At 42.3% G+C, this 20,214-nt stretch overlaps 1 protein-coding gene across 2 annotated transcripts in view; it reads right to left on the bottom strand.

Annotated features, from left to right (window-relative positions):
• The window catches only part of map6d1 (MAP6 domain containing 1), a 50,583-nt gene that overhangs the window by 25,829 nt on the left and 4,540 nt on the right, over nt 1-20,214 (bottom strand). The window contains exons 2-3 of one of the 2 annotated variants that reach the window (XM_060906050.1): nt 11,732-11,960; nt 3,365-3,676 (exon numbers count right to left, since the gene is read on the bottom strand). In XM_060906050.1, the coding sequence (XP_060762033.1) occupies nt 3,653-3,676; nt 11,732-11,960 (253 nt within the window). In that variant the 3' untranslated portion in view covers nt 3,365-3,652. Of the gene's footprint in view, nt 1-3,364; nt 3,677-11,731; nt 11,961-20,214 lie in introns of those variants that run through there. The other variant, XM_060906049.1, reaches the window with a different exon arrangement.

The following is a 20,214-nucleotide window of genomic DNA, read 5'->3' as shown; positions in this document are numbered from 1 at the left end:
AATGGTTGTCTGTGTCTATGTGTCAGCCCTGTGATGACCTGGCGACTTGTCCAGGGTGTACCCCGCCTTTCGCCCGTAGTCAGCTGGGATAGGCTCCAGCTTGCCTGCGACCCTGTAGAACAGAATAAAGCGGCTAGAGATAATGAGATGAGATGAGATGAATGGACATGCCATCCTGTTGTCTCTCTCAACTAACTTCTGACTTAAGTTTCCAGATCGTATGAACTGCTCCATGTACCAAACGACGCTCAAATCCTTCTATGTGAATTTGCCTCACAAATTTATCTTTTCAAAATGTATGGAGCAGACATTGAACCGTCCTGTCGGCTTGAAGTTACCTCTCTTTGTCTGTACAAATCAAACCCATTCGGTGTTCTGCCAACGTTGGGCTATAACCGATCAAAATTCCACTTTTTTTAAATTCGTTACAATTGAACAGCCTTGAAGGACACACCTCGTAGGAGGCATGCTGACCTCTTCTGCTCCTCGGACCTGCCTGATCCATCCTGATGCCCTACTTCTGGCTGGAGTCTCGTCACATTGCTCCTGTGGAGGATGGTCCCATATGGACAGTCGAAAGTCACACTTGAAAGATGCCCTGGACACTTACAGTAATACTTTTATGGCTGAGGACTACAGTTAACTTGCTAACTTTAGGACTGCAGGTGTCATGAACAGTTTTGCACTCAAGTTTTCATCAATGAACAGTTTATAACATCAACAAAACTGACTTCATGTTAAAACTGTTAATGTTATAATCACGCTATCTGTTATCACCCAGATGAGGATGGGTTCCCTTTTGAGTCTGGTTCCTCTCGAGATTTCTTCCTCATGTCGTCTGAGGGAGTTTTTCCTTGCCACCGTCGCCACAGGCGCGCTCATTGGGGATAGACTAGGGATAAAATTAGCTCATGTTTAAAGCAATTAAAATTCGGTAAAGCTGCTTTGCAACAGTATCTGTTGTTAAAAGCGCTATACAAATAACTTGACTTTTAATTTGTTGTGGATTAAAAAAAATTATTAAAAACGTGTTACACTTTGCAAAGCAGATGCAGCCAGAAATACCGTGAACTTTCAAGCGTTGTGTATATGATGTCACTTCCTTTGAATTAACAGTAACTTGCCAGGAATGCATTCGTGTAATGGCAGACTCAAAGAGCCAAACTTTACCAACTAAATACGACATGTTCCTGGTCACGTATTAAAATATAATTTAGACAGTAAACTATTTACCATGTCTAGTTTTCTCTCATCTCATCTCATTATCTCTAGCCGCTTTATCCTGTTCTACAGGGTCGCAGGCAAGCCGGAGCCTATCCCAGCTGACTACGGGCGAAAGGCGGGGTACACCCTGGACAAGTCGCCAGGTCATCACAGGGCTGACACATAGACACAGACAACCATTCACACTCACATTCACACCTACGCTCAATTTAGAGTCACCAGTTAACCTAACCTGCATGTCTTTGGACTGTGGGGGAAACCGGAGCACCCGGAGGAAACCCACGCAGACACGGGGAGAACATGCAAACTCCGCACAGAAAGGCCCTCGCCGGCCACGGGACTCGAACCCGGACCTTCTTGCTGTGAGGCGACAGCGCTAACCACTACACCACCCATGTCTAGTTTTATAAGGTATAATTTCCAGTCGTGATGTCATTTTCGTAAGACTAGCACTTTAAGAGACTTCATGTAAAAATGCCACATCTTGGATGAACTTTAGGTTTCTACTTAACTTCCTTGTGCAGGATTTATCAATAAAGAGACACATAACGAGGTAAAAAGTCCAGTCACTAATTACTTTCCCCTAAATCCCCTAAGATGCCCTCATTGTGTAAAAAAAAGACGGTTTTTAACTGGTTACCAATAGGGCTATATGAAACATCGGCCAAAGCTGTACTAGAACTGTAATAACATACTGCTGTGAGGGTGCATGAATAATAAAGAAATCTTCCCTAGATATTCTCATTTTCTGGAAAACAGCACTAGGACCAGCACAAGATTAAAATATGTAAAATAACAATGGCTAAAAATAAACAAAAGTTAATTTATAAAATATTCTTGCCATTTCTCAAAGCAAATAGCTGAGTATTTGTATTGCTGCTGCATTGTTACATGTTCAACTGTTTGTGGGTAAAGCAATTTCAGTTGAGCTTTCATGTTGAACGTTTTAAGCCGTCTGAAAATCACATCACGATGGTAATAAAAATACAGTTTACGGTGCAGCCCTACTCTCCAGCAGCAAGGCAATAATATTCAACAGCGGTCTTCAACCCAAGGCACACAATCCACTGTAGCTCGTGCCCAGCATGCAAACTGGGGTATTAGAAGAGTTAGGATTGCCATCATGACTCAAACTGAGGCTAGTAATCTTTTCTTTTCCACTTCAACCAAACATTTTATACGAGTGTGTTCAGGAGGCAGGGTTCATATAGTTTCTTCTAATGAAATTCTAAGACTTTCAAGGACTTGTTCTGCACAATTTTCTTTGTTTTAAAGGACTGCAACAGACGTGTTATTCAGCAAAACAGGGCAGCAGGTGGCAAGTGTGTGTTAGATCTGTATCTGTGATGTACTTATGATGTACAGTTGTGGTCACAAGTTTACATACAGTGACATGAATGTCATGGCAATATTTGGGCTTTCAGTCATTGCTTTGAACTGTTCTTTTTCTGCGGCAGAATGATTGTACAGCATACAGCTTTAATAAATAAAAAAAAAACACTAGAATTCGGTGCACAAGTTTTAATTTTCTTTGGGTCTTCTGAAATCAACACAGGGTCAAAAATATACATACACTCACTTAGATTATTAATTCAGAGGTGCTGAAACTGCCAAAATGTCTCTTATCTTGCCAAGGCCGAGGTCTCTTAACTTCATTAGAAATCATGATTGACTACAGCTGGTAGCTTCTCTGTGCCTTCATAAAAAGGGTTTGTTTACAGCACTCATTGGATTGACCAGCACACAGTAAAATGGGAAAGTCCAAGCAGCTCAGTGCAGATCTGAGAAAGAGGATCGCAGAAATACACAACTCCAGAATGTCTCTTGGAGCCATTTCTAAACAACTGCAAATTCCAAGATCAGTTCAAACAATTGTATCCAAGTTATTGTGAGGTGCAGTCACTTTGCCAAGCCACTTTGCTTCAAGAAAACCCAAACTGTCACCCTCAGCTGAAAGGAAATTGGTTTGGATGGTCAGGAACAACCTGGGAACCACCATGGCACAGCGCTGCCATGAACTGGAAGCTGATGGATCACTGTCTACAGTTCAGATTACCATGAACTAAGAGGCTGCTGTCCAAGAAATAACCCCCTGCTCCAAAATTGACACCTTCAAGCTTAACTAAAGTTTGAAGCTGAGCACACGGACAAAGAGAAAACCTTCTGGAGGAAAGCCGTATGGTTAGATGAGACAAAGATTGAGTTGTTTGGCCACAATGACCCTCTGTACATGGTGGACACTGTACCAGCTGCTGGTGGTGGTAGGATCATCATGCTCTGGGGCTGTTTTACTGCCAGTGGAACTGGTTCATTGCACAAAGTGGATGGAATAATGAAGGAGGACTACTTCAGAATTCTTCAGCATAAACCATCCGAAACTTTTATTTTATTTGTCCTTCATTTTACCAGGTGATATCCCATTGAGATATTAAATCTCTTTTGCAAGGGAGCCCTGGGAGTACATAGAGACAATAGAAGCACATACTGTTAAGACAAAGTATACAATACAAAACAACATCAAAACAAACAGAAGAGGTAAAAGAAGCTACATATAATAGACAGTACAAACAAGGAACAAAACAAACAAAGAAGAGTAAAACACATTAAATTGATTAGAAATCTGATGGGGAAAGGGGGCATAGGTAAGGGTCATTGGAAACATGTGCAACAGTCTGATTTCAAGTTTTTTAGTAGCTGTTTAAAGTGCTCTAGTGAAATAAATACACTAAGCTGCATGTCTTTTTGGAGAAGGTTCCAATATGAAGGAGCAGAATAACTGAAAGCCATTTTACCAAGCTCAGTATTTGAGCGTGGAACTGTGAACAGCAGAGTGTCATTCGAACGCAAATTGTATGTGCTATTTTTCCAGGTCTATTATTTTTCCAGAAACTTGAACACAACTTGGGAGTTACAACAGGATAATGAACCCAAACACGCATCAGAGCTGGTTGTGGAGGATAAAGCAGGCTAACATTAAGCTTAAACCAAGTCCTGACTTCAACCCCTATTGAAAATATATGGACCGTGCTTATAAGTCGAGTCCATGCCAAGAAAAAAAAAATATTAATTGAACTCTACCAGTTCTACCATGGGCGGCACGGTGGTGTAGTGGTTAGCGCTGTCGCCTCACAGTAAGAAGGTCCGGGTTCGAGCCCCGGGGCCAGCGAGGGCCTTTCTGTGTGGAGTTTGCATGTTCTCCCCGTGTCCGTGTGGGTTTCCTCCGGGTGCTCCGGTTTCCCCCACAGTCCAAAGACATGCAGGTTAGGTTAACTGGTGACTCTAAATTGACCGTAGATATGAGTGTGAATGGTTGTCTGTGTCTATGCGTCAGCCCTGTGATGACCTGGCGACTTGTCCAGGGTGTACCCCGCCTTTCGCCCGTAGTCAGCTGGGATAGGCTCCAGCTTGCCTGCGACCCTGTAGACGGATAAAGCGGCTAGAGATAATGAGATGAGATGAGACCAATTCTACCATGAAGAGTTGTGAAATATCCAACCAGAATTCTGCCAGAAGCTTGTTCATGGTAAACAAAAATGTTTGGTCAAGGTGACTCTTGCGAAGAGACATTTTACCCAAATATCAGGTGTGCTGTATGTATAATTTTGACCATGTATGTATAATTTTGACCCTGTGTCGATTTCGGAAATCCCAAAGAAAATTAAAACTCGTGCACCAAATTGTAGTCTTTTTTTTTTTAAAGAATGCTGTACATTCTGCCACAGAAAAAGAATAGTTCAAAGAAATTACCGAAAGCCCAAATATTGCCATGACGTTCATATCCAAGATGATATTCATGTCACTGTAAACTTCTGACCACAACTGTACATATTAAATGTCTCTCTCAAATATTTGCATTCCAATAATTATTCAAATTTCACTTTTCAAAATGTAATTCAGGCCCTTGTGTGATCTATGAGGAGAATTTAAGTGTGTGTGTGTGCATTACTCCATGAGGGCACTGTGTTCTGGACCACATTACTTGAGTGCTAAATGGCAACTAAATCTACATTACAGCAATGAAATCTAATGTGATCTCTATCAAAAGTAATATTAATGCTACATTTTATATTCACTCTGTGGCTTTTAACGAGTTCAAACAATGTCAAAACTGTCATCAGTCCATTATACTGATTACAGAACTCTAATTTACATATTTTTTTGATCTTGCAATCAGAGCTCAGCTCAGTACGCATACTAAAATTAAGCATTCCAATATTGTGAATGCGTAGAACTGCTTAGGGTTTCCTTTAAAATGCCTTCTGTTCATTACCCAAGAATCCAGATGGAGAGGGAACTGGTGTAAGGTCGCAGTGCTTAAGTTAATGCCTCTGTCCAATTTAATTAGGAATCAATAAGAATCATTTCCTCAATTTCATGCCACATTTGCAGTGAGCTTCCTCCCTTGTACTGTGCTGAATCCAGTTACAGTGTGAAACACAAGGTTAGAACTAGATCCATACTCTCCTCATTAATCTGACTTTTTCCAATTGCCCCCTTTTGAAAATACATTGGCATTTACTATGGTGCTTTGAGGTGACTGTGAAACATCTCATCTCATCTCATTATCTCTAGCCGCTTTATCCTTCTACAGGGTCGCAGGCAAGCTGGAGCCTATCCCAGCTGACTACGGGCGAAAGGCGGGGTACACCCTGGACAAGTCGCCAGGTCATCACAGGGCTGACACATAGACACAGACAACCATTCACACTCACATTCACACCTACGGTCAATTTAGAGTCACCAGTTAACCTAACCTGCATGTCTTTGGACTGTGGGGGAAACCGGAGCACCCGGAGGAAACCCACGCAGACACGGGGAGAACATGCAAACTCCACACAGAAAGGCCCTCGCCGGCCACGGGGCTCGAACCCAGACCTTGCTGTGAGGCGACAGCGCTAACCACTACACCACCGTGCCGCCTGAATAGAAAATATAGTCAAGACATTTTTCTGGCCATTTTGAGCATTTAATCGACCCCACAAATGCGACTGTGAAACATAATGAACCAAATTTCCTGTGGTACTTCATGGTAACTATGGTTAGAAATCAAGAGCATTCAGACCAGACAACGTCTATACAGTCATCAGTTGTCCAATTTTAGGGAACCCGTGTCCACTGTGCCTCAGATTCCTGTTCATGGCTGACAGGAGTGCAACCAGATGTGGTCTTTTGCTCTTGTAGCACTTCACCTCAACGTACTACATGTTGTGCTTTTGGAGATGCTTTTCTGTTCATCACGGTTGTAAAGAGTTACTGTAGCCTTCTTGTGAACTCTAACCAGTCTAGCTGTTCTCCTCAGACCTCTCCCAACAAGGCGTTTCAGCCTCCAAAATAGCTAATCTTTGGATGTTTTTCCATCCATCCATTACCTGTACTGTAGCTGCTTATCCTGGCTTCCAGTAAGCTATAGAATTGACTTTAAAGTAGTGCTGTCAAGCGATTAAAATATTTAATCGCGATTAATGTCGCGACTGTCATAGTTAACTCGCGATTAATCGCAATTTAATCGCACATTTTTGTCACATGAAAAACCATTGTAATTCTCTTATCAGCATAAAAAAGTGAATGGGCTTGCTCACCGTTCGAACTACGGGGGTACTCGGGGGATCCGAGATCCCCTGAAACAGACATGAGATCCCTTGAAAACATGATTTGGGAAATGTTGGGGGGTCTCTAAAATATTGGCAAAATGATGTTTATTGACATAGCAATCGTGTGTAACAGGAAGCATTTGCATATCCGAAGTGAGCGCGGGATGGAGATCCGCGCTCTGAGACAAGCGCAAGCACCCCCCCCAGGGAAAAAAAAGGGACCCCCCCGAAAATATTGGCATAGTTCGAACACTGGTTGTACCAATGTTGTTTTTTTTTTATTGCAGAGCATAACACGTCTTGTCACAGCCACTGCAAAGTGGGGCTGGAGCCGCCGATGGGAAAATGAAATCTAAGCCGAGCACCGTGGCTCTTCGGGGTAGGGCAGAGGACTCTGGCTGTGCGGGGCGTGGCATCATGTCACAGAGCGTTAATCTCGCGATAAAAAAATTATCGCCGTTAAAATTGAGTCAAGTTAACGCGTTAATAACGCGACATTTTTGACAGCACTACTTTAAAGTATTGCTGCTGGTGTACAAATCTCTAAATGGTACAGGGCCCAATTACCTCTCTGATATGTTGCAGCGGCCTAACCCAATCAGATCTACCAGATCGCAGCAGCAAAATTTACTGTTAAAACCTGTTGTTAAAACAAAGTGTGGTGAAGCAGCTTTTAGCTACTATGCAGTACAGCTATGGAACCAACTGCCAGAGGACATCAAAAATGCTCCTGCTGTTGGCAGTTTTAAATCTAGACTAAAGACCAAGCTGTTTTCAGATGCTTTCTGCTAACTGATTAATATTGTCATTTTTACATGTTTTAAACTTTCTTAACTTTTACAGTCTCTGCATGTTTTAAACTTTACTTAACTTTTATTCTATTTTATTCTGCTGTTTTTTTAACTGAATTTTTACTTCATTTTATTATTTTATTTCTACTATTGTTTAATTCTTATTATTTTTCTTCCCCATTTATTTTATGTAATTTTATTTTCTATTGTTTACTGTATTGCTTTTACCTCTGTAAAGCACATTGAACTGCCACTGTGTATGAAATGTGCTATATAAATAAACTTGCCTTGCCTTATCCTGTTCTACAGGGTCGCAGGCAAGCTGGAGCCTATCCCAGCTGACTATGGGCGAGAGGCGGGGTACATCCTGGACAAGGCGCCAGGTCATCGCAGAGACAAACAACCATTCACACTCAGTCAATTTAGAGTCACCAGTTAACCTAACCCGCAAATCTTTGGACTGTGGGGGAAACCAGAGCACCCGGAGGAAACCCACGCGGACACGGGGAGAACATGCAAACTCCACACAGAAAGGCCCTCGCCGGCCACGGGGCTCAAACCCGGACCTTCTTGCTGTGAGGCGACAGCGCTAACCACTACACCACCGTGCCACCCTTTGGATGTTTTTGTTTTGCACAAGTCTGTGTAAACTCAAGAAATACTCAAACCAGCTCATCTGGCACCAACAACCCTGACACACCATAGTATCCACTGTATAATCACTGAGCTTCATTTATCAAGCTGGATATGAAATTTATTCATGAATCGCCCGCATGAGCGTTTACACTACAACTGTGGTATTCATGAAAATCCAGTTAGTGCAGAAAAACATTTGAAAGGAGAAATGTATATCAAGAGCCACAGAACTTGTGTGAATTTACATGTAATGAGAGTCACTAATGTGAACCCCAATTGACAGTCTTCAAATTTTAGAATTAGCATGAGTCCCTGCAATAGGGTGCATCAGTTGCCCCCTAAAAATGAAAAGTTCCTCCGATCATGATGCATTTTTGTTTTTATGTTCCTTTTGGTAAGAAAACACACTGGGTGAAATATTTTGACAAAATTCAAAAGTTTAATGGTGGCACCAGGAGCTCAAAGTTATGGAAAAAGCTGCTATTTTATGACTTTTATGACAAAATTTCGATCACTTTTCGTGAAACATTATGGCACCTTATAGAGTATACCAAATATCTTAGATACACATTTTTAGTACATATTCTAAATATATTATCAAGCACAGTTTGAGTTTTAGCTGTTCATTGAATCATTGTTCAACTACTTTTAAACAATACAAATGTATTATGAATCACATTAATGCTTCTCAATCCCTTGCAAAGGTTCTTAACATGATCTCTGGGTCACAAGAAATCAATAAATGGAGTCCAACATTGTGATTCAAACCTTACGCGAAAACATCAAATAAGCGGTTTTTGGCAAAAAATGAACCTCATGGTGCCACCATTAGACTTTTGAATATGGTCAAAACATTTTACAGGATGTCTTTATTGGTGAAAAGGAACACCCAAACAAAAATGCGTCAGATTTTATGAAAGTGAGGGCAAGTGATGCACCCTACCCTGCAACCATATATGCAGATAGGTTTAAATAGAGTATTCATTTCAGCTGGACACATGAATTTAATGTAAGGTTTTGGGAAACAATCCTTCCATATTAACGACTTGAAAGAAAGCAATCCAGTATTCGAAGACCAATAAGAAAAGACATAGCCAGTTAGGACAAAATAAAATGCAGCCCTTTGAATGGAGTTTAGAGTCAGTCTGTGCATGTGGTCGCTGATACACTGCAACGGCTGAGCTACATCACTGAAAGATTTATAGCAAACTGCAATTAAGAAGCAATAGACATTTAGAGTAGTTTAGTTTTTTTTTTTTTTTTTTGGGGGGGGGGGGGGGGCGTCCGAGCATGAAAGCTTGCTTATAATTACTTCCGTTCTTTTAATGCTGTGCAACACATTAGAGTCAGCACTCTTTAATGGGACAGACATGAGTCAAACCTTCACTCTGAGAAATTCCTTTCTTGTTGCTGTTTAGTCATCAGTTACAGCTCTCTCTGAACTTTGGCTAATGTAGTTCTGTGGATGTCGCTTAATGTAAACACGTGTGATCATCAGAGGTGGACAAAGTACCCAACTTCATTACTTAAGTCAAAGTACAGACCCCACTGGTCAAATGTTACTCCGATTCAAGTGAAAGTTGTCCAGTCAAATTTTTAAAGTACTGAAGTACTTGCTTTTAAAAATACTTAAGTATTAAAAGCACATTTTCTGTCAATGCATCGTTGTATTATTGCCACAACGCTTACAAAACCTAACGCCGTTACCAAAGACAGAAATGTGAATTCACAAAATGAACGCATGCTGTGCCATCATGGTGGTTTAACGTTAAGCTAGCTAGTCAGTGAAACTCCACCTGACATGCTAGCAAACGCTTTTCAAACTCAAAAATCATATTGGGTAGCTAACGCTACTAGAAAAGAAAGATTTCTACATTCTGTTTATTTGGCAAGATTATGCTAAAACACATTTGTGAAAGGACTTCAGATAAGTTAACGTTATTCATCTTAGCGTAACTCCGTTTTTACATGCTAACTAACAGCGTCCAAGTTAACTAGCTATGTATTAACGTTAGCCGTGGACAAGGCAACAGCAACTTGGTGGGCAAATCCATAGAAAGTCATTTGACTAACCAGACTGCATAGCTACGTTTGCAACGTTATCGCTAGCTCTAAAAGCACAGACAACTTCGTTGCAAGCTTTCTCTTGGAATAAAACGTTGATATCCCTCAGTATGCTTCCGCAGGTTGGATGGTGAGTTTTTGTAGGCTGTGATGTGGTTCATTTTCGGCAAACAAAGCAAACATTTAAAATGAAACGAATCTTTAATCCTTTCAGAAAACTGAAACATGGGTTCTAGGTAAAGCCACAGGTGTGTGTGCATTCTCCAGAAAGACCGTCTCCTTCCATTCTGCCATCAACCGATCGTGTTCAAATAACGCTGCTGAGAAATCACTGAACTTGATTTTATACAGTCTATGGACGTGACGTGACCCTAGTGATGACTGACCGGCGGTCTCAGTGTCACCTGCGAGAAAACCATCACGTTTTAGAAAATAAAGAAAAAAACATCCACTTTCAAAGCTGCTTCATAGTAACGAGTAACGAGGACCTTGATAGAAATGTAGTGGAGTGAAAAGTACGATATCTCATCTCATTATCTCTAGCCGCTTTATCCTGTTCTACAGGGTCGCAGGTCCCAGCTGACTACGGGAGAAAGGCGGGGTACACCCTGGACAAGTCGCCAGGTCATCACAGGGCTGACACATAGACACAGACAACCATTCACACTCACATTCACACCTACGGTCAATTTAGAGTCACCAGTTAACCTAACCTGCATGTCTTTGGACTGTGGGGGAAACCGGAGCACCCGGAGGAAACCCACGCGGACGCGGGGAGAACATGCAAACTCCGCACAGAAAGGCCCTCGCCGGCCACGGGGCTCGAACCCGGACCTTCTTGCTGTGAGGCGACAGCGCTAACCACTACACCACCGCGCCGCCCCAAAAGTACGATATTTGCCTTTCAAATGTAGTGAAGTCATAAGTTTCCAAAAAAAATAATAATACTCAAGTAAAGTACAGATACTCAAAAAGTGTACTTTAGTAAATGTACTTCGTTACTGTCCACCTCTGTTGATCATTTACGGTTCACTGGCATTCATCAACATACGGACATGAACACAAAGAAAATCGGCATTTGTAAATCTTCCAGGAATTTTTAGTTTCCCTAAAATAAAATATTTTGCAAGAATATTTACACACAGCATTTGCCTCATCTTAACACACACCTCAGCTCATGAATTGCTGGATAATTAGCTGAGTAAGTGTGGAAGTGCAGGGAAAACATGAGGGCAGGATTTTCATACTCAAATCTAGGACAGTCACAGCATAGCATAATGAAGTGCTGCAACAGAAGTGATCCAACTCAGGAATAAGCCTGGTAATTAGATGAGGCATTTAATTAGGAAGAACAAATGTGTCTTAAATTAGGCAGAAAAATCAACAACATGGGAAACACACTTATTACACCGTACTCTGACTCACCTCAGGTCTGGAACTGACCTCAGGCCTGCCTGCCATCTCTGCGACGTTGGGTTGTGTGCGTGTGGTTATATCTGGCACACTGACGTCCGCATGTCTGTGTGTGTCGGCACTGAAGGCAGCCTGGTAGCTGGTCTCAGGAGGAGGCTCGCTGGTAGCTCTACCCAGAAATGTAGGCCTTTTCTGAATGGGCTTGGATGGCTGCACCCCTGCCCAGGGTTTGTACTCCTCTCTGAATCCAGACAGAAATAAAATATTAGGGATTAGAAAAGGAGTTCCCAGACTTCTTGGACAAATGACCCCAAATGGACATTATGAATTTTCTGTGACCCCAAGCCCTGACTACCCTACATTTTTTTTCCCCATCCTGGATTTACAATTTAGGACTTGTAAATTCATACTTAATAAATATTTTGGCATATTTTGGGTTTGTTTTCTACTGATTTAGACTCTGTATAGTCAGAGAATTAAAAGAGAACTGAAGTCATTCTTAAACTTGCTTTATTTCTTAATTAACGTGTTATTCAATTACATTTTCGGTTTTAGTAACCTTATATCGTGACTCATATTGGCAACTAATTGCAATTAAATATTATACTTATCGGCCTATTCGGTTGTTAGCCGTGTTGAATTTAATTCGTTTGGTCCACGGCAGGTGTCGCTTATCCGCGCGATCTTCACGAGACTTGTGCGAGACTTTGAAATGTGAAGTGTCAGCGCCGCCATTTTGAAAACTGTTTTCCAAACGAAATATTGCACAAAAATGAGTTTAAATGACGATTACTGCCTACGTTTTTCAAACTTTCCTGATTGCTATCAAAACAAACAAAACTTCCGGCTTGATTCCGTCAGCGTTCGAAAGAGGGTGCACGCGTCTTTTGACAACGTTGGCAGATGTTGGTTGCTTTGATTTCCGCTGTACTTTTTACTTCCGTCCTACGATGTCTCGCGCAGGTCTAAACAAATCTCGTTTACGGCCATTGCTTTGACATATGGACTGATATATTACACAGCATTATTTCAAACACTCATAACTTGCTATAGAAGTGACAAAATAGCTGTCAGAAACGCATTCCTATATTTAATAAAATGAGAAATAGAATTTTGATAAAAAATTTGCCTTCGGTTCTCCTTTAATGGAGGTAGGACTAAAAGGACACGTTTGTGGAAGTGTATCATCTCATCTCATTATCTGTAGCCGCTTTATCCTGTTCTACAGGGTCACAGGCAAGCTGGAGCCTATCCCAGCTGACTACGGGCGAAAGGCGGGGTACACCCTGGACAAGTCGCCAGGTCATCACAGGGCTGACACATAGACACAGACAACCATTCACACTAGGGCTGCACGATAAATCGTTAAAAAAAAATCGCAATCTCGATTCACACATACACGTGATCTCATTTCGAAACACAACGATTCTTAAGCATTTTATTTCACAAGCGGCATCACAAACAAATGCTCCCATTTCTTCCCGGATTTTTTCAAGCACCCCTAAAGGCAGCACTGCCGCTAACTTCTCCCTCGACCTATGGTAAAGCATCTTTACAACACGTGATTCAGTCAGTTGAGGAAGCCCGCCTGCAGTTGAGTGTATGGAAACAGTGAGGGAGAGAAGCAGAAGAAATGGATTGCAAAGAAACCCCAGGTGGTAGTGGCGAGAGTCACCCAAAGACCCGAATCGAGCTCGTGCCCAAAAAGGGTTTGCATTCGGCGGTGTGGAAGTATTTTGGGGTTAAGCCAGACGATGACAAACAGTCTGAGGTGCATTGCAAAGTGTGTTCTGCCCTCATTGCAGCACCGCAAGGCAACACCACTAATCTCTACAATCACCTGAAACGTCACCACAAAGTAGAGTATCATGAAGCCATACAAGGCAAGAAACAAACACAGACGACAATAACCAGGACCTTGTACAATGCAACGCCATACCCACCAAACTCCAGTAGACACAAGGAGATCACAGCAGCTATCACATATCACCTGGCAAAAGATATGACACCGATAAACACTGTACAACATGAGGGATTTTGGAAGATGATAAACACTCTCGACAAACGGTACTCTATCCCCTCCCGCAACTTCTTTTCAAACGTTGCGCTCCCCGATATGTACAATAAACAGCGGGCAATGGTCGAGGCAGAATTGCGGGAAATCGATCATTTTTCCGCTACGTCTGATTTATGGTCCAGTCGGACCATGGAACCGTATTTGAGCCTGATGGTTCATTTTATAGCGCCTGATTTCACTATCAAAAGCCGGTGCTTGCAGACAGCTTTTTTCCCCAAAGACCATACAGACGAGGCCCTAGCACAGGGATTAAAAGGTGCCCTCACATCTTGGAGTCTGAACGAGGATAAATTGACCTGCATCACAACAGACAATGGTCAAAACATAGTAAAAGCCATCTCCCTCAATGATTGGACCAGGCTCCAATGTTTTGGACATTGACTCCATCTGGCAATAGGTGAGTTCCTTTATAAAGTCACAATAACAATAATAATAGTAATAATAATAAATATAAATAATAAAAATCAGCCACATATCTCACTTTTTTTTTGCTATTACTACTGTGCCTCTGTCATAGCAAAGTTCCTGCAGCTCCTGCTAACAAGCCTATTGTTCAAACGTTTGATACTCTACTTGAATGACCATGTGAATGGTTTTTTTTTTGTTATGTGCAATAAACAGTGCAATAAACATTTTGTATTAAAAATCGTGCCAAAGAATCGTGATCTCAATTCTAAGCAAAAAAATCGTGATTCACATTTTTTCCAGAATCGTGCAGCCCTAATTCACACTTCGCACCTACAGTCAATTTAGAGTCACCAGTTAACCTAACCTGCATGTCTTTGGACTGTGGGGGAAACCGGAGCACCAGGAGGAAACCCACGCGGACAACATGCAAACTCCGCACAGAAAGGCCCTCGCCGGCCACGGGGTTCGAACCCGGACCTTCTTGCTGTGAGGTGACAGCGCTAACCACTACACCACCGTGCCACCCCGAAGCGTATCATGGCACGAACAAAGGAGATTTCTGAGGACCTCAGAAAAAGTGTTGTTGATGCTCATCAGGCTGGAAAAGGTTACAAAACCACCTCTAAAGAGTTTGGACTCCACCAATCTGCAGTCAGACAGATTGTGTACAAATGGAGGAAATTCAAGACCATTGTTACCCTCCCCAGGAGTGGTCGACCAACAAAGATCACTCCAAGAGCAAGGCGTGTAATAGTCAGCGAGGTCACAAAGGACCCCAGGGTAACTTCTAAGCAACTGAAGGCCTCTCTCACATTGGCTAATGTTAATGTTCATGAGTCCACCATCAGGAGAACACTGAACAACAGTGGTGTGTATGGCAGGGTTGCAAGGAGAAAGCCACTGCTCTCCAAAAAGAACATTGCTGCTCGTCTGCAGTTTGCTAAAGATCACGTGGACAAGCCAGAAGGCTATTGGAAAAATGTTTTGTGGATGGATGAGACCAAAATAGAACTTTTTGGTTTAAATGAGAAGCGTTACGTTTGGAGAAAGGAAAACACTGCATTCCAGCATAAGAACCTTATCCCATCTGTGAAACATGGTGGTGGTAGTATCATGGTTTGGGCCTGTTTTGCTGCATCTGAGCCAGGACAGCTTGCCATTGTTAATGGAACAATGAATTCTGAATTATACCAGCGAATTCTAAAGGAAAATGTCAGGACATCTGTCCATGAACTGAATCTCAAGAGAAGGTGGGTCATGCAGCAAGACAACGACCCTAAGCACACAAGTCGTTCTACCAAAGAATGGTTAAAGAAGAATAAGGTTAATGTTTTGGAATGGCTAAGTCAAAGTCCTGACCTTAATCCAATCGAAATGTTGTGGAAGGACCTGAAGCGAGCAGTTCATGTGAGGAAACCCACCAACATCCCAGAGTTGAAGCTGTTCTGTACGGAGGAATGGGCTAAAATTCCTCCAAGCCAGTGTGCAGGACTCATCAACAGTTACCAGAAATGTTTAGTTGCAGTTATTGCTGCACAAGGGGGTCACACCAGATACTGAAAGCAAAGGTTCACATACTTTTGCCACTCACCAATATGTAATATTGGATCATTTTCCTCAATAAATAAATGACCAAGTATAATATTTTTGTCTCATTTGTTTAACTGGGTTCTCTTTATCTACTTTTAGGACTTGTGTGAAAATCTGATGATGTTTTAGGTCATATTTATGCAGAAATATAGAAAATTCTAAAGGGTTCACAAACTTTCAAGCACCACTGTAGATATCCAAAATCTAATCGTTATTTGGTCCATGGCCCACCTTTCCTCAAAATTTCATTAAAATCTGTTCACTACTTTTTGAGTTACATTGGGAAAAGTCAAAAACAAACAAATGGTGGTGAAAACATAACCTCTTCCAACAAAACTGGCAGAGGTAATAAAATTGAATTAAACTTTATGATCACACTGACTAGATCAAAAAATTAAATGACTTGAGCTGAACCTAGCTCACACTTGTTAGTTATATGCTTTGATTATGACATATTTTATACAAACTACTGTATTATGTTGTATGGTGTTGTATGCAAGTTGCATGTTCATGATGAACAACAAGAATATGGCTGTGTGCAGAGAACAGACTCACTGCTGAACCTGAGGACAAATAGGTTCTTAAAGGAAAGTGCTCAGTCATAAATCAGTCGTATGGAAGTGGCTTGACTACGCTCGATCAGACTCCAAAAGGTTCGTCAGTCAACAGAAAACAACAGATCAAACAAACTCATAAGTATACCTGGAGCACTTGTGACTGATTGAAAAAGCAAGCAGTAGAATGAAGCAGTTAGTTGTTACAGTTGGCTGCACTACATAATAAATACTGAACGGTTTTCGTTAAAATATGGACAGGGTCTGAAAAAGGCAAAAAAAAAAGTACAGAAAATGTGATGCACAAGGCATTTAAAGTTCTATGTTTTTTTCAGTAATGAAAATAAACTGACTGTATAACTTTCGATGCTGCATTTACATAAACCAACATTAAACTGGCACTGTATGTGGACATTGAATGCAAATTTGGCACCAGAAACATTAAAGGATCAGGAGTGGGAAAGAATCTGACCAGTGGCACAGTGAAAACCATTTAAGTGACACTAGGTATATCTAACAACCTGTTTTCTCTCTCTCTCTTTTCTCTTCTCTGTCAAGTTACATGTCAATCCTGAGACACCAGTGGTGCTGGCCTCTTCTGCGCTTCTAATCCGCCTGATGCCCTACTTCTGGCTGGAGTCTCATCACTTCGCTCCTGTGCAGGACGGCCCCATATGGACAGTCGAAAATCACACTTGGAAGATGCTCTGGACACTTACAGATGTGCTATGATGGCTGAGGACTACAATTACCATGAACAGTTTTGCACTCAAGTCTCCATCAGTGAAGAAGAAGAAGAAAGAAGAAGAACCTTTATTTGTCACATGCACACTTCAAGCACAGTGAAATTCATCCTCTGCATTTAACCCATCTGAAGCAGTGAACACGCACACACCCAGAGCAGTGGGCAGCCACACTACAGCACCCGGGGAGCAGTCAGGGGTTAGGTACCTTGCTCAAGGGCACTTCAGCCCAAGGCCACCCCACGTTAACCTAACAGTTGATAATGTCAACAAGACAGACTTCATGTTAAAACTACAATGAATTTCCTGGTTACAGTTATACTTTGTGACACAGTCCTAGAAGCAAGTTATTTATAATCACGCTATCTATTATGAATGACTGAATGAATGAATGAATGAATGAATCCTTTATCATCACTGTTACCAGCGAAATTGACCATCAACCTGTCCTTACAGAGGGGGAACAGGACAGGAAGACAGGGATAAAAGAAAAGGAAACAGTAGTAACATGAGAGAGGAGGAGAAGAAAAAACACCCCCACATTATGCTCCTGTCAGGAGTACAGTGTGGGAACATTAAAAAACCTCAGCACATAAGCACACACAAGTACATTTCCAACACTTTACAACATGAAAACACGGGACTTGAGGGGGGTGGAGGGGGAAGGGGTAGAGGTAACCCAGTGCAAGCAAGCAGCCATCCGCTCCTGCAGCCATGAGGGCGCTGGTCACGCACCCGCTTGTCACACTGGGGGTGAAAACGGCAACCGCGGGAAATTGGGGAAGGAATGCGAGGAATGCGAGAGCGTCTCCCAGCAGTGACTTTCAGGGGGAGATGTTGTCCCAGCAACGGCCTTGGTCAAGGCCGGTGCTGTCTCAGGGAGCCTAATGTCGATAAGATAGAGATTGTTTGGTCTTTCGAACAGCCGCAGTCTTTGCATGCTCGTCCATATCTGTCCATTTCGTCCATTCTGTTCAATTTGGTCTCTAAAATACTTATTCCTTGCAAAGCCGAAAGCATCTCCAAGATGACAACCATGTTGTGGTTCAAGTTCTGAATAGCCATAGTCTGAGTGCTGACAGCTTTGCCCACCACTTCAATCATATCGGGCAGCTTTGTGGGGCTTTGAACAGCTGTCACTGTTGTCTGATTTCCTCGATATGCCAGGGCAATGCCTAATCCAATTAGCAAAAGTCCTGTAATCATGGTTCCGAATAGGTAGATATCTTCAATGTCCTCCACAGAAAGAATCACCAGGCACACGACCCACCACCACTCCCACGCGTCCATCGTGTAACCAGCCGCGAACGTTCCAGCAGGACAGGCGGGTTCCCCCGAACCCAGGCTTCTCATCGAGAAAACTGTCAATTTCATTAGGAGACCAGTTTATCAATTCCATGCTTTTTAGTTTAGAAATTCAATGCGGAGAGAGTCTCTCAAAAAAAGTATAGGCAGACGAGACAAAGAAGCACAAGCAGGAAAAAAAAGGAGGGAGAGGGAGAGCAGAGAAAATGCAACTGCCTTCCGTGGAAGCACGGAGAGAAGAAAAATACTAAAATCACCCAAATGAGGATGAATTCCCTTTTGAGTCTGGGTCCTCTTGAGGCTTCTTCCTCATGTCATCTGTGGGAGTTTTTCCTCGCCACTGTCGCCACAGGCTTGCTCATTGGGGATAGATTAGGGATAAAATTAGCTTATGTTTAAAGTCTTTAATTTTCTGTAAAGCTGCTTTGCGACAATATCTATTGTTAAAAGTGCTACACAAATAAACTTGACTTGAAAAAAAGTTATGCTTGTTTAAATATGACAGGCCCATCAGAGATGTGCCAGTCCTTTCCTATTTGCTTTTGTTTCTTCACATGCAGCAGTAAAAGACCTCGGAGTGATTATTGACCCCAGTCTTTCATTCGAAATTCACATCGATAACATCACCCGGATAGCTTTCTTTCATCTCATAAATATTGCTAAGATAAGAAATTTCATGTCACTACATGACGCGGAAAAACTAGTCCATGCTTTCGTTACCTCCAGGTTGGATTATTGTAATGCCTTACTGTCTGGATGTTCCAATAAGTGCATAAATAAGCTCCAGTTAGTTCAAAATGCAGCAGCAAGAGTCCTTACTAGAACTAGAAAATATGACCACATCACCCCTGTCTTATCCACACTGCATTGGCTCCCAATCAAATTTCGTATTGATTATAAAATACTACTATTGACCTTTAAAGCACTGAATGGTCTCGCACCACAGTACCTGAGTGAACTTCTGCTCCTCTATGACCCGCCACGCCTACTTAGATCAAAAGGTGCAGGCTATCTGCTGGTACCTCGTATAATGAAGGCAACATCAGGGGGCAGAGCCTTTTCTTACAAAGCCCCACAGTTATGGAACAGCCTTCCAAGTAGTGTTCGGGAATCAGACACAGTCTCAGTGTTTAAGTCTCGGCTGAAAACATATCTGCTTAGTCAAGCCATTTGTTAATGGTGTTTATGAGGTAAAGGTGTAGATCTGGAGGGTCCTCAGACAGAGTGTTTTGGTAAACTGGGATGTGTGGATGCTGTCAGTCCCCACTCGCTTGCTCACTCGAGTTTGTTGACGGTGTTGTGGCTGGCTGCTTTGTGTCCCGGGGCTCCCTCATGCCTGTGTTACCTTCTGGCTCTCTCCTTTTAGTTATGCGGTCATAGTTAGTTGCCGGAGTCCCTGCTTGTACTCAGTGCAAAATGTATACTGTTCCTACTTATTCAGGTGACATTGGGCATACCTAACAACCTGTGTTTTCTCTCTCTTCTTCCCCCCCATCCCCCATCTTGGCCCTCTGAGTTACATGTCAATCCTGAGATTGAGGTGCTGACCTCTTTTGCTCCTCAGACCTGCATGATCCATCCTGATGCCCTACGTCTGGTCGGAGTCTCATCACATTGCTCCTGTGAAGGATGGCCCCATATGACCAGTCAAAAGTCGCACTTGGAAGACGCTCAGGACACTTACAGTAATGCTTTTATGGCTGAGGACTACAGTTGACTTGCTAACTTTAGGACTACAGTTGTCATGAACAGTTTTGCACTCAAGTTTCCATCAATGAAGAGTTGACTTCATGTTAGAAAAGCACATTGGCTGTTATC

The sequence above is a fragment of the Neoarius graeffei genome, chromosome 23 (assembly GCF_027579695.1).
Source record: "Neoarius graeffei isolate fNeoGra1 chromosome 23, fNeoGra1.pri, whole genome shotgun sequence".
Classification (NCBI taxonomy): Eukaryota; Metazoa; Chordata; class Actinopteri; order Siluriformes; family Ariidae; genus Neoarius; species Neoarius graeffei.
Note: the sequence above shows the minus strand (reverse complement) of the source record. Positions and strands in the feature narration are given on the sequence as shown.